The sequence below is a fragment of the Malus domestica genome, chromosome 17 (assembly GCF_042453785.1).
Source record: "Malus domestica chromosome 17, GDT2T_hap1".
Taxonomy (NCBI): domain Eukaryota; kingdom Viridiplantae; phylum Streptophyta; class Magnoliopsida; order Rosales; family Rosaceae; genus Malus; species Malus domestica.
In genome coordinates, this window is record NC_091677.1 from 28,343,332 (window position 1) to 28,358,710 (window position 15,379).

General features: G+C 38.5%; 1 protein-coding gene across 1 annotated transcript; it reads right to left on the reverse strand.

Annotated features, from left to right (window-relative positions):
- Positions 1-2,351: 2,351 nt before the first annotated feature.
- On the reverse strand, positions 2,352-4,111 carry LOC103432219 (uncharacterized). The gene is made up of 4 exons (XM_008370400.4): positions 3,835-4,111; positions 3,684-3,728; positions 2,846-3,279; positions 2,352-2,645 (listed from the first exon to the last, which is right to left on the reverse strand). Exons 1-3 carry the CDS (start codon positions 3,991-3,993, stop codon positions 2,854-2,856), a joined length of 630 nt encoding a protein of 209 aa, XP_008368622.3. The 5' UTR covers positions 3,994-4,111; the 3' UTR covers positions 2,352-2,645; positions 2,846-2,853.
- Positions 4,112-15,379: the final 11,268 nt, after the last annotated feature.

Below are 15,379 nucleotides of genomic sequence, written 5' to 3' on the forward strand. Positions count from 1 at the left end.
CATTTTACATGTTACAGTTGTTTCTTCTTTTCTGGCTTCTATATATTTACACTCAAATTATCATACAAAGAAAGAAATGCAGTTCGTCCTTTCTGTTTCGAATACTGTTCTTCTGTTCAGTACACTAGCCTGTTAAATTCATCATGGTCATCCCAACGTTAGGGGTGTTAGTGATCCAATCCAATCCACTTTGAAAAAGAAAAAGAATATCAAGGACTATGGATGAGCAAGACGAAACCATTGTGTCTAAAATCTGATGCAATCACACATTTTAGTTTACGTAAATGTAAACTTTTCGGTTGCACAAGGGAGCTTTAGGGGTGGGCAGCAATCCGAACGAACATTCAAACTCTAGTGTTTGGTTTGGATTGAAAATTCTAATAGGAAAACTAACGAAAATAACAAAATAAATGATAAAGTGAATATTATAAGGATTGGCTTTTTAGTGTAAAAATATGGTTTTTCGTTAAAGTGAACAGTATCGGGAGTTTTTCGTTAAAGTTCTCAATTCTAATCTGTACAACAAAAAAAAAATTCATTCTAAGTATGAACATTTCCGAAAAATTTAGATGACAATTGAAATGCATTTATCTAATCCGAAATTTTATCATGTTATAGTTACATTTGTATATGCTTCATTATTCCGCGTTTTGTATATTCAACTACACTATTATATATTAAAAATGAAAAGCATAATCATAGGTAATATTGTATTTCGTCTAATATAATTTTGTGTCGTAACTCGTAAGGCATATAATCATATTTGTCATTTGATTATGGCGGCAAAAACAAAAAGAGGAGCCAAATATTGATTTGGGTGACGTATTCCGTGTTGATTTGGCGGCTCCTTCCTTCCCCTCCCTCCCCGCCCAAAGTGAGTTTGTAATTTTGTACTAGGGGAATATTTTTGCTAACCATCTTCAAATGAAGAAAATTTTCATTATGACCGGAACACGATGAGGTATATTACGTATCATTATACAAATGATGAGATATGTATATTAAAAAATTAATTACATGAAAAATAAAATTTCCCATAACTTATATAAAAACACGTAATGTATCATTTATGTTCCGATTACAATAAAAAAAATTTCCTTAAAATGATGGTGAAAGATTTTAAGATTTGTGTAATAAACAGACACAAATATTAAAATTTAAATTCATTAAACGTTAATAAATAGAATAATGAACATTATCATCGAAAATGCACAGTTTGTACCACTGCCAATTGCCGGATCGGTGGGACCCGGAAATTTCAAACTTCTTTGAATTTTCTTAACATTTGGAATTTGGCAGTTCAGATCTCCTCCATTACTAAAGTCAAAATATTCAAACACCGACCAAAATTCAATTTTAAAGCCCAAGAATAATTCAAACATCCCTCCAAAATCAAAAACCAAAATCCAAAATCCAATCCCATGGCACCCACAAATATTACAAATAGCTCACTCCTTCCTTCCTTCATTCCCTCATCACGGCAACAGACAACACCATGAACTCATTAGTAATGGAGGAAGAGGAGGCCGTTGGTATTCACAACAACAAAGAGAACATCCCTCCTCCTCCCATTCCCTCTCCCGCGGCAACCGCAAACCCCAAGCCAATGCCAGCTCCTGGAAATTGCAGATGGTCATCTTCCAAGAAGAAATTATGTGATGACAAGATGGGGTTGAGGAGGAAGCCTCTTGCTGATATAACCAACCTCTACAACGATTCACTTCCATCTCATCTTCTGATCATCGCAACCGTTGCATTCTGTTCCGCTGTGTATGCACAAAATTCCAGGAAAAGAAAAGCAGTTGGGGTTCGGGACGAGGAGGTTCAAGTATCCGCCGGCAGCTTCAACTCCAAATCTTTGAGGATGGGTTTCCGATAATCTGCTTTGCCTCTGTCTCTCTGTTTGTTACAAATTGCAGTTGATTGTCTGTTTCTAAATTTTGGTAGGCCTTTGAATTTTGGGCTTGATTTCTAAATCCAAAGGAGCTTAGCTTACTGGAAAAAAAAAATTAATATGAGCTTAAGTTAAGCATTTGGGAGGGGGTTTGGATTCTAAATGCTAAACCTAGGATTAGAGATGGTCTTGTAGATCAAATGATTGAAAACATTACTCACCAAGTTTTGTGTCAGAGAATAATTCACATGATACAGTTCTATTATTAAATAACGTTTTGTGTCAATAAAAAAATAGCATTTAAACAAAAATTTACACATGTTTTTATTTTATTAGCATAGAACATTTCTTGACAGTATAATCATATCATGTAAGTTTTTCTCTTTATATTGAGATTTTTTTTTATCTCTTTAATTTATTTAATACGATGACCGGAAATAAAAAAGTGTGTAGAAGATAAAAAAAATGTATAGATAGCATTATGTAAAATAAAAACGTGCATTAATGAATCTTCCAAGTTAAAAGGAAACCAGGAGACGCATGGATGCATTGCATTCGGTTAACCAAAATTACCACCACCAGCTGGGAAGGAACACAGATAAAAAGACCCAAATACCCCTAACATTACTTGACAAACACAACTGTACCACTTCTGCGGTAAATTTCCAGAAATACCCCTTTGCTTTCACGAATACCACGCACTACCGCTCCCGTCCCCAACTCCCGCCAACAGGGTAAGGGTAAGTCCGTGCTGCCAAAGACACCAACCGAAACAAAAAATTAAGTTAAAAAGAAGAAAAGAAAACAGAATATCCAGATTTCAGACGCACCACACTAAAATTCGTTTACTGAAACCAGAAAAGACAAAAAAAAATAATTATAAACAAAACTTGAAAATAAACTAAGCAAAAAGCGCGCACACACAAAGCGTGAGTGGCGAAAATTCAGTACCTGTGACGTCAGCAAGATCCGTACGAAACAGAGTCCAGAGCAGCACGAGCGAAACCGGCGGGTACCGGCGATCGCTTCCTCTTCCTCTTCGGCACCAGTTTCTTCTCTGGACGAACAGTCCCGGAAGCAGAGTTGGGAGCCGAAACGACGCCGTAGGGTCTGCAATCAAGGGCCAACGGCGGTGATTGTTGAAGTTGCGAGTACTGGACGACGTCGTGGCGGGGGCTCATTGGAGGAGCAGGGGAAGAGATTGTGTGTTTCCATGAGCTTAGGGTTTCGACAGATGTGACGCAGCACTCTTTCCAGTTGAGGTCGGCGAGGTCGGCGACGACGTCCTCCAGGGTGGTGATCACAAACGGAGAGATGTAGTCTCTGAGCGTCGAGCGAGCCGGATCGACCAGCGGCAGCGAGCTCACGGCGTCGCTCAAACGTGCCTTGACATTTCAAAATTGGGGAAAAAACAGACGAAATGGAATGGATTAGGACTTGCTTGATTACCGAGAAAGTGTGAGAAAATAAAATTGGCCAATGCTTGAAGCAAATTTCAAATAAATATGAAAAATGTTTGAAAAAAAAAGAAAAGAAAAGAAGAGGAATGCGATGATTAGGATTGAGGACCTGTTTAGTTAGCGAGAAAGTATGAGAAAAATGGGCCAAGACTTGAAGCAAATTTCAACAAAATATGGAAAATTAAACTAGAAAACATGCCAGAGAGAAGAAACCATTCACGATTCAAGGCATATAATATAATCTATCAAGATAACAATAGTGCATTAGTTATGATATTTTCTCAGGGGCCAAACAGAAGGTAAGAATATGAAGGAATTTGAAATTTCACCTTGGGAACCTTGTAGATCTTCTTGTATCCGTGCATGGAAATGATCTGCAACACCAAAATTCCGAAAAGAAACTCGAATCAATCAATTTAGGAAGAGATTAAAAGAAAAAAAATGTGAATAACTTAGATGATGAAGAAGAAGAAGACGAACCTGATTGAGATGAGCGACGGTGAGATGGAGGTGGGAGTTGGATTGAATGAGGAGCAGGTAATCTTCTAGAGTCATCTTCTCGCTGTGGAAACTCGTCGTCTTCCTTTTGCTCGCACTCGAACTCGCACTCGCACTCGCACTCGCACTCACCATATCCATCTTCGCTCTGCTTCTGCTCTTTTGCAACAGGCTACTCTTCTCTTTGTATAGCGGTTGGTTTATAAATTTGTTATTTCTTTTCTTTTTCTTATTTTCAGGCTCAGGTCCGTCGGTTTGGGTGCTTTTGTACGAAATATATCAACTCTTTCACTACAATGCTTTTATTTTCGGATTGCAACCCAAGTTATTATTGTATTTTTAACGACATCTCGAAACGTTTAAAATAAAAAGAAAACTAACCAGAAGTTCTCAAAAATTTTAGATTTTAATTAAAATGATAAAATTCAAGATAAAAATGTTCTTAACGTTAAAAATAAACAGTACCGAGAGTATTTCGTTAAGATTCCCTTTAATAAAAGCAACAAGTTAGAATAATTATTTTTATTCCAATAATTCAGACTATTGAGTATTAAATAACAGCTAAACTTAAATTTAAACCTCACAGGTTAATTGAGAAAACAAAATTCAAGAAGAAACAGAGTAATAGAATGTGACGTGCAAGAATTTGCTCCCATTTGAGGAAAAAAAAAAAACTTAATTTCATAGTCATAAATCACCCATGAAAACAATTTTGGGTTAGACAAACAAAAGCTCCGGAAGGGTAGGGAAAGTTTGATTAACTTTGGTGGTAAATGGAAATTGAGCCTAATGATCAAATGATCCGGGTTATTAAAATTTAATCTAACGGTTACAATTATTATAACTTTTAAATGAATCATCTGCTTGTAACCGTTTGATCAAATTTCAATTGTCTGAATAATTTAATCCTTGAACTCAGTTCATTTTGATCCGGAGGACATCCGTTCGGTGGTAAATAAAGGCTGATAGCTGACTCATCCTCCTAGTATTGAATGTTTGCTGAGGTGGAAGGACGATAAATAAAGGCTGATAGCTGAGTCATCCTCCTAGATTTTGGACTTGTTTTGTAGACTATGATCTCTTTTATCTGCCACTTTGAATTCCTTGAATTAAAAGCCTCTAAAATTTACATTTATAAAATCATCTCAAACCCTTAAGCTAAAACCTAAAATTTTTAACCTAGAAAATTTAGGTTTTAGCCCAGAAATAGTTTTTCTGCTCCAACCCTTATGGCCTAAATTTTTTAGCCCAAGATTATTAAATAATAAATTTAGGCTAACTTTTTCTTTTAAAGTAATTTTTTTTAATTTTATGAATATTTTAACCTAAAATTATTTAAATTCCGATAAATATTGAAAAATCACTCAATTTGGGTGAATTTTGAGTTAAATAATTTTTTTTAATTATTTTAGCCGTTGGATTTAAATTTGGACCATTAGATCTTTTTTTACTGTTAGATTTGATTATATTCGATCTCAGCTGTTTGATTCAATAAATTATGAGGGACATGTCCATGTGAGTGGGGTCCTGCTAGTGGTGCCCACACCATTTTCTGGGCTAAATCCTGAGGGGAATTTGGCTTTTAGCATTTAGTCCACACATTTAGCATGGGTTGGGTTGGGTTGGGTTGGGTTTTTTTTGGGGGGGGGGAATAAAACCTAAAAAATAGTATTTAGCCCATGGTTGAGTTTGATCTAAGGGTTAGTAACTTAAGATGCAATTAGGGCAATTTTTTTTTCTCTTTGGATTTCAGATGATTAGCATTTATTTTTTGGTTATTCAATTCTTTTCAGGTTTGTAAATGTTTGGCTTATGTTTTACCTGTATACCAGCACAATTTTAAGAGCACATGAATTTTAGATCAATAATTCTTTCTCAACCACTAATCATACGTAAAACTCTTCAGTGGGTCATTGCACATAATCCACAATCTAAAAACTTTAGAAGATTTTGCTCTAATTCTTTATAATATATATTGTAGACATCAAAAATTCGGTAAATAAATGTTGACCGATAAATCAAAGTTTCAACGCTCATGTATTACATAAATTTTACACGTAGCGTGTGTCTAAACAAAAAATCAAAATAAGTTGGAAAAGTCATCAAACAGGACACGTGTCAACACCTGGCTGAAACGACTTATTTCATCTGGAATATTATATTCAAAATTAGGCCTTGGAAATTTCTATAAATAGAAGGCTAATTCATTCATTTAAAGGGACCAAAATCATTAGGCAAAATTCTTGAAGTTCTGAAGCTCTGAAACTCCGAAGCTCTCAAGCATCTAGGTTCCCGAAGAATCAAGAAAGCTCTCTTCGTTCTTCGTTCTTCGTTCATCGTTCTTCCAAGATCAAGCTCCAACGGCCCCTTGGACCAACAATCATCCACCAATTCAAGATCAAGCCCCGATGGCCCTCGAAGAAAGTGTTCTTCATTCTTCGTTCATCGTTCTTCCAAGATCAAGCCCCAATGGCCCTTTACACCAACAATCATCCACCAATTCAAGATCAAGCCCCGACGGCCCTTGGATCAACAAGCCACCGTTCTTCAAGATCAAGCCCAAAAACCCTTGAAGATCCGTTCATCACTGTTCTTCAAGATCAAGCCCAAAAACCCGTGAAGACCTACGTTGTGGTATTGGCTACCTTGACAGTGCGTGCTTTTGAGTTCATCAATCAAAACCATGTTACTAGCTTGGCGACTCCGGTGTTAGACGGTACATGCAACACCCAAGGCTCTCACACAGCCAATATAACTGGCTATGAAGACGTGCCGAGAAGTAATGAGAAGGCCCTTCTCAATTGGCTTTCTAATCAACCTGTTGGTGTTTGCATTGATGTCGGAGGAGAAGATTTCATGCGTGTCCTAAAAAAGTGGTCATTACAGGGGGTATGTGGACTATACATCGACCAATGTGTTTCTGCTATTGGTCAAGGGATAAGTGACGATGGACAACTTATATGTCACAAGTACATCGCTATGTAGCGTCTCGTATAATAAGGACACATGAACAAAAATTTGCATGTCCTTATTTTATTAGTACATGACGCTATTGTGACAATTTACTCATGCTCGTGTCTCTAGATATCCACAAACGAACCACCAATTTTAGAATTGCAAAAATTGAAAAACCTTTTCTTTTCCCTTTGAACTACATCCATAAACCAATAACTAGACCTTCGAAGAAACCACCATCCGCAATAAGAACTTAAAAGGAACCACCATCCACAGTAACATTATTAATATTTTAACTACTTACTATACCGCAAAATCATAATACAACATTCAGTGTTAAACTCCTTGCAACATGATGAAGTACACACCATAAGTAAAAACAGAATAAACTAGGATAAACTACAGCTCACCTTAAATATGGAGCCAAACGGAACTCCATAGGCCAGCTGAGGCAGTAGGTTCTTCGAGTTTTAGTTGCTCTGACGCAACTCTGGTCTCACAAAGTCTGCATCAGCAGTCATTGAAATGTCAACTGTAGGTCTCAGTTCGGCGCGTACTTTGATGGCTCCATGCACTGGATCTGACATGAAATTGCTGATGCGGTCTCGGTTGATGGGTGCACCATTGTGTAAACAGAACAAAATCCAATATTCTACACAGGAAGAAGAGATAGTTGTAGAGAGAGAAGTATATCTTTCGTATATTAAAAGTCAATTACTTTCTTAACTATCTCTTTACAATTATATGTTGTATATATCTCCTTACATTGCTTAGCTACTAAGCTATTACAAGACTCACAAGATCTTGACACTTGTCATAATCTCTACTCACAGAAACTTAACAAACTTAACCACCTCATATACCTATAATATTTATCATCCTCCCTCAAGCTCAGGGTGAGACCGGACAAGCCTGAGATTGTAACAGTGGGTTTGAAACAAGGGAGTAGACAACCCCTTTGTGAGAACATCAGCAAACTGTTCATTCGAAGAAACAAACTGCACTTGTAGAAGCTGGTTAGCAACCCTCTCACGGACAAAGTGGACATCGATCTCAATATGTTTCGTCCGCTGATGCATCACAGGATTATAGGCAAGGGCTATTGCAGACAAATTATCACAGAACAATGTGGTTGGACAGGGAACTGCAATCTGCATAAAGTGAAGAAGCTGTTTAATCCAATCAATTTCAGTAGAAGTACTGGAGAGAGCTCTATATTCGGCCTCTGTAGAGGACCGAGACACTGTACTTTGTTTCTTCGAGGACCAAGAAATAGGATTAGGACCTAAATACACCACAAAACCAGTGGTGGACCGTCTGTCATTGGGATCGCCAGCCCAGTCAGCGTCACTAAAGGCATGTAAGTCTAATTCCCCTGGTGTGAGTTGAATGCCAAGATCTGGAGAACCTTTCAAATATCGAAGAATACGTTTCACAGCAGCATAATGAGAATCCATAGGAGAGTGCATGAATTGGCACACCTGATGGACGGAGAATGCGATATCAGGACGAGTGAAGGTAAGGTACTGAAGAGCACCAACAAGACTCCGGTATAAGGAAGGATTATGGAAAGGATGACCATCATCCTTGAGTAACCGGCTATATGGTAAACAAGGGGTAGAGCAAGGTTTGGAATGAACCATGTCTGCCTTGACCAACAAGTCAGAAACATATGTGGATTGAGATAGAAACAAGCCACTAGAATTTGAAGTAATCTGAAGCCCAAGAAAATAATGAAGAGGGCCTAAATCTTTAATATCAAACTCCTTGGTTAAAGCTGTAATGACTGCAGTAATAGCCGCGGAAGCACTACCAGTGATGATAATGTCGTCCACATACAGTAGAAGAATAACCACAGACTGTCCATCATTCCTAACAAATAGAGAAGGATCAGCATAGGTCGACAGAAATCCCAGAGAAGGAAGAAATGATGTAAATCTCTCATTCCATGCACGGGGTGCTTGTTTCAAGCCATACAAGGATTTATGTAATCGACAAACATGGGTGGGATGATGAGGATCACTAAAGCCAGGTGGTTGTGACATATAAACTTCTTCTTGAAGAATGCCATGAAGAAATGCATTCTTCACATCAAGTTGACGGAGAGACCAACCAAAATTTGTTGCCAAAGCTAGGACCAACCGCACTGTGGTAGGTTTGACAACAGGGCTAAAAGTTTCCCCATAGTCAATGCCCTCTTCTTGATTGAAGCCTTTGGCAACAAGCCGGGCCTTATACCTGGAAATAGACCCATCAGCATGTTTCTTGAGTTTAAACACCCACTTGCAGCCTATTAAGTTCTTGGTTTTAGGCAAAGGAACCAAAGACCAAGTGTTTTGAACTGTAAGAGCTTGCAACTCTTCGTGCATAGCAGACAACCACAAAGGAGACTTGAGAGCCGACTTATATGTAGCCGGTTCAGTCTGAGACAAATCCACTGGTGAAGTATCTTGAACAACAGAAACATAAGCTTTCTTCTTTGAAATACCACTTTTAGCTCTTGTTTGCATAGAGTGAGTATTCATAGGAGGAATAGGAAGAATAACCTGCAGATGATCAGGTTGAAACTCATGCTGAATCTCAATACCATGCTCACAAGGAATCGAAGAAGTGGACTCAGTACATGTCGCTGAAGATGTCCCAGGTGGTACCTCAGGAGCCACAGGGGATTGATGATCAGTTGATGGAGTAATGGATTGCAATAAAGGACTGAGAGAACCACTGTGATGATTAGAGTTGGAGGTCAAAGGATTTGACAGAGGAGGGGTCCTAGGTAACGGGTTTGCAACCAAATGATTCTCCCTATTAATGGATATAGAAGGAGATGAGAAAATAGAAACAGGTTGAGATGTAGAATTGGTGGAGACAGAATGTTTTAAAGATAAATGGGAATATGGAAACTCGGACTCATCAAACAATACATGTCGTGAAATATAAAATTTGGCATGAAGAATGTCATAACAAATAAACCCCTTATACTTCGAAGCATAACCTAAGAAAAGGCATTTTGTAGTTTTGGGTTGTAACTTGATGCTATTGTAGGGTTTTAATAAAGGAAAAACTGAACACCCAAAAATCCTGAGATGATTAATAACTGGAACAGCTTTAAACAAGAGTTCAAAAGGTGATTTTTTATGTAGGGTAGATGATGGCATTCGATTAATAAGATACACAGCAGTTTGGCATGCAAAGGACCAAAAAATAGGAGGTAAAATAGCTGTTTGTAACAAGGTTATAGCAGTTTCAAGGATATGCCGATGTTTTCTCTCTGCTAAACCGTTCTGCTCAGGAGTATAGGGACATGACAATTGATGTGTGACACCTTTAGCCAACATAAATGTTTGAAAAGATTTACTAAGATACTCTCCCCCACCATCACTCTGTAAAGTTTTAATGGAAGTGGCAAAATGATTGGAAATATAGTTATAAAAGCCAACAAATGTGGAGAAGACATCACTTTTATTGATAATAGGAAACAGCCAACAATGGCGTGTACATTCATCAATAAAGGTCACATAATACCTAAAACCATCTATAGAAGTACAAGGAGAGGGACCCCATACATCACTATGAACTACTTGAAATGGATGAATGGACTTAGACACAGAAGAAGCAAATGGCAATTTACAAAATTTGCCTTCCAGACAGGTTTGACACATCATAGACACTGAGTCAGGTAACACGGAAAGATGACATTTCTTTAACATGACAGAGAGCACGGAATTGGATGGATGACCTAAGCGATTATGCCAAAGGCAAGAGGATACTTGATGTCCAAGATAAGCAGTCTGTGCAGGTATAGCTTTATGTGAAACCGGAAGTGAGATGGGGTACAATCCATTACTGCATCGTCCTTGAAAGAGGATCTTCCCTGTGGCCTTGTCCTGGATCCAAAAGCAAAACGCATCATATATCAGGCAGCAATTATTGTCAAGACACAATTGATGCACAGATAATAAGTTTTGAGACAATCGAGGAACACATAAAACTGAATTGAACTGCAAGGATTTTAATGGAGTATGTAGAGTGGATGAACCAATATGGGATATTGATAAACCTGCACCACTCGCAGTCTGAATCGTTTCATTAGTGGGATATGGAGAAGCAAGTGACAGGTTACTCATATCAGCAGTCATGTGTGAAGAAGCTCCTGAATCAGTAATCCAAAACTGTTGAGGAGGAGCACTTGGTTCACTAGACTGAGTAGATGTGACATGTAGAGCTGCAGGAGATGAAGATGACATAGTTGAGTTCCGAAAATGGCAATATTTAGCACCATGATTCTTTTTCCCACAAATTTGACATCCCTCAGAAACTGTACCATCAATATTTCGAAACCGACAGGTAGGTGCCAAGTGCTCAAACTTCCCACATATCTGACACGATGAACCAGAAAAACTTTGTTGCCTTGGTGGAGATGTACCGAGAATTCCAGGTGCTGGATTGACAGTATAGTTCCCATAGGTAGACTTAGAATTCCCAAACCGATTGGTAGCATTGTACTGAAATTTACCCTTGTTTTTGTTCTTATTGTAGGTTGGCTTGAACCCAGAAGAACCGCTATACGAAACACCATTTGAAGAATTGTCAGTCTTAGGAGAGTCACCATAAGACCTCAAGTCATTGTAATTATTTCTGGCAACCATTGCAGATAGGAATGGAGTAATAGGAACATTGTCAACCATTGCTTCCTCAGCAAGTAGCTGCGATCGAAGATCTTTCATGGAAATCACAGTCTCTCGACCCCTAATGATTGACCGTAAGGTATTATACTCAGAGGATAGACCATTCAAGGTTAAAATAACAACATCATCATCACCAAAGTGAACACCAGCCGCAGCAAGATGATCACGAGCTTCTTTAATCCTTTGTAGATACATAGAGATCGAATCAGAACCTTTCTTGATGTTTTGCAATTCTGATTTCATCTGAAAAATCGTGGCCCGAGTGACAATGGAAAATTGTTCTTTAAGACGAACCCACAAATCACGAGCACTAGTACTGCCAATTGCACAAGAAACAGCAGAAGGAGAGAGGGTAGCAGTAAGCAACTGCATCAATGCCCGATCATGCATTTTCCAAACCTTGAAGTCATCACTTTCAACTGTCGGAGACACAGCACTTGAAGAAACAGAAGAATCCGCAGAATTGGATACCACAAACCGAGTCGGACACGAATGTGACCCATCCACAAAACCCATGAGACCATGGCCGTCAAGAAGCAACTCAATCTGAAAATTCCAAGTGAGATAATTGGAATCATCAAGCTTAACAGTCACAGACGAGGAAATTGTTGAGATAAGAGACGTAATCGGAGATTGAAGAATCTGCAACTGAGCAGAAGTCACCATTGTAGCAACGCAGGAGAAAGACTCAGAAGAAATTTCTCGGAGAACTTAGAACAAACACTTGGTGTGCAAAGAAAAGAAAGCACCCAATCGAGTAAACAGAGAACGATGAAGATCCCAAGAAGAAGAGAAACGATCGTCAATTGAAGAAGGTGAGCGGAAGCAGAAGAACCAAGATCAAATACCGTCAAGCACGAAGCTTTTCAGGCGAATGATACCATGTAAACAGAACAAAATCCAATATTCTACACAGGAAGAAGAGATAGTTGTAGAGAGAGAAGTATATCTTTCGTATATTAAAAGTCAATTACTTTCTTAACTATCTCTTTACAATTATATGTTGTATATATCTCCTTACATTGCTTAGCTACTAAGCTATTACAAGACTCACAAGATCTTGACACTTGTCATAATCTCTACTCACAGAAACTTAACAAACTTAACCACCTCATATACCTATAATATCTATCACATTGTTCACAGAAACTAAGGCCTGCTGAGTAAGGATGTAATCAAACCGTGGAGCCCATTTCCATGATCCGGACCGAGCTGTCGTTGAACAGTTATCAACCATGAATGAAACTCCCCGTACATACATACAAGGATTCAAAGAATCTACCGACTCAGTAACACTTTCATTAATGATTTCCATATATGAACGTGTGGTCATACGATGACTTGGATTCTCATGCAACACTGACACTGGTTCGGTAGATACCGTGACTTGCTCATTTGAGGGTAGGTTACGATGTATGGGAGGGGATGAGAAAAGTGTAGCAGGATTAGGAATCGGTTGGTGGAGGGAAGTGTTTGGTTGGATAATGTTGAACCTGTTCAGTGGTTGTAGTATTGGGATTGGAAGTGGTTGGCTGGCTAGTTGATGGGTCGACATCTCAGCACATTAAACGTAAAAAATAGGGCAGGTGAGGATTGGTTACCTGATGGAGTGACGTCTCCCAAAGAAGATGTGAGTCCCTTAAAGGGGAAAAACTCCTCATCGAATAGGACATGGCGAGACAAGTAAACTCGTCTTGTGGACAAATCCAAGCATTTGTAGCCTTGATGGTTCACTGAATACCCTAAGAAAACACAAGCGTTTGATTTGGGTTGAAGTTTATTTTGTGTATAGGGTACCAACCAAGGAAAACATCGACAACCAAACACTTTTAACATGTCGTACTTGGGTTTTTTTTTTTTTTTTTTTGGAACACCTTCTCATACGGTGACATATTTGACAAAAGTTTAGTTGGCATTCTATTTATCAAATATGTGGCAGTGGAATAGGCATCAAACCAAAACTTATTAGGCATGTGAGTTTGAGAAAGCATAACTACACTTGTTTCAACAATATGTCGCTGTTTTCTTTCTGCAATTCCATTTTGTTCTGGATGTTTAGGACATGAAAAACGTTGTGAAATTCCATTTGCACTAAGGAAGTTGTGAAATGCACGACTTTTGTATTCCCCTCCTTCATCACATTGAAGAGTTTTAATGGAAAGATTAAACATTTTCTCGACACTAGCTTTAAATTTAACAAAGATGTCAAAGACTTCACTTTTGTTTTTCATGGGGAAAATCCAAGAGTATCGAGAATAGTCATCCACAAACAAGACATAATAACGAAAACCTTCATTAGAAATAACTGGAGAATACCACACATCAGAATGTAAAAGTTGCAAAGGAAATTTGGAAACAGAATTGGACACATGGAAAGGTAGCCTAGTGCTCTTTCCTAAGGGACATGACTCACAAAAGGTTACATCAGAAGTACCATGAATTGGTACCAATTTATTCAAAACTAAAAACTTAATTATTGAGTTGGCTGGATGACCAAGACGAGAATGCCATGTTTGCACTGAACACCGTACCCCTACAAAGGCTGGGATTGGATACTTGAGTTGTCCACTACGATTCGAAAATGGGTATAACCCATTCTCACATCTCCCTCGGAAAAGCATCTTTCGGGTCTTGATGTCCTTAACAAGGAAAAAAATGAGAAAATATTAGCAGTTGTTATCTAATGTAAACCTATAGGCAGAAATTATATTTTGAGTGGCAGTGGGACAATGAAGGATATTGTTTAATTCAAATGAGCAAGCTTTAGTACATAGTTGATTGGAACCAGAATGAGAAATAGTGATGCCAGAATCATTACCTACACCTCCAATGGTTTCATTACCGTTGTACTCCTTAGGGTTAGGCAGATTCTGAAGGTCAGGATATTGGAAATTCAAATAAAATCAGGTTGTAAATGGTTACTGCTAGTTGTTAGTTGCTTTACAGGTTGTATTCACATTTCCAGCAACTACAAACATGCTTGCTGCCATGTGATGGCCAAAAGGTGGTGATTGCAAGCTGGAAGGATGCAAATCATGTGTGTGAAAGTGTCTAGTAGCTGGTGCATGTGTGAAAGGGTGTAAAGATGGTGAACACCATCATTCATTGCATGTTGTTGTATTGTTAATCAATTTCTGTTTTGTACAAATAGGCCTTCTTGCTAGGCTTTAGTATATCATTCCAATTCCCATTCCATTTCAGCAATTGAGTTTGGAAACTCTTTGAAATATATCAAAGTGCATTGTTTGCCGAAGCTTGTTGCTTCCCTCATTTCTTTTTTCTTTTTGTCCAATTTTATTGAGAGTCCAAAATGAGAGGTGTGATAGAGTTTGTAAACTTATCACCCACATATTTTGGTATTGAGTTAGTAACCTTTGAATAACAACACAGGAGTGATATGGGCATTAGCGCTCGTGTCTAGAATCCAAGTTCCATTTTGTTGCTTGTTCAAAGTAATAGGGGAGGAGAACATGGCGGTAAGTCTTTTTGTAGGAATCATTCCTTCATAAGCAGCATTCATTCTTTGGTAGCAATCAAGTGCAGGGTGACCTGGTTTGCCACAGATTTGGCAAGTAATTCGTTCACCAGGACAATGAGGACGCTCACCATTAGCTTCCTAGTTGCGCTAGTTGTTGTTATTGTTACGAGGGTTGTAGCCTCATTGATTAAATGGAACACAGCGATTGGATGGAGATGCACCTCTCCTAGTTCCACGGGCCCTTTCACCGCCATGGCCTTGAGCAGCAACAAAAGCATTGATAGGTGTAGTCTCGGCCAAGGAAGCGTGTTGATCCGTCATTCTTCGCTCGGTGGTCAACAGAAGTGCCTCAAGAGTGGGATAATTGATGGAGGAATCCGAGCTTAAGCAGCACTTACTGTCATTTCAA

Coding starts and splice junctions, on each gene's coding strand:
- LOC103432219 (XM_008370400.4), bottom strand. CDS start 3,993: ATGGATATGGTGAGTGCGAGTGCGAGTGCGAGTGCGAGTTCGAGTGCG. Junction 3,729..3,834: donor CCGTCGCTCATCTCAATCAG/GTTCGTCTTCTT, acceptor TTGGTGTTGCAG/ATCATTTCCATGCACGGATA. Junction 3,280..3,683: donor AGATCTACAAGGTTCCCAAG/GTGAAATTTCAA, acceptor TGAAATGTCAAG/GCACGTTTGAGCGACGCCGT.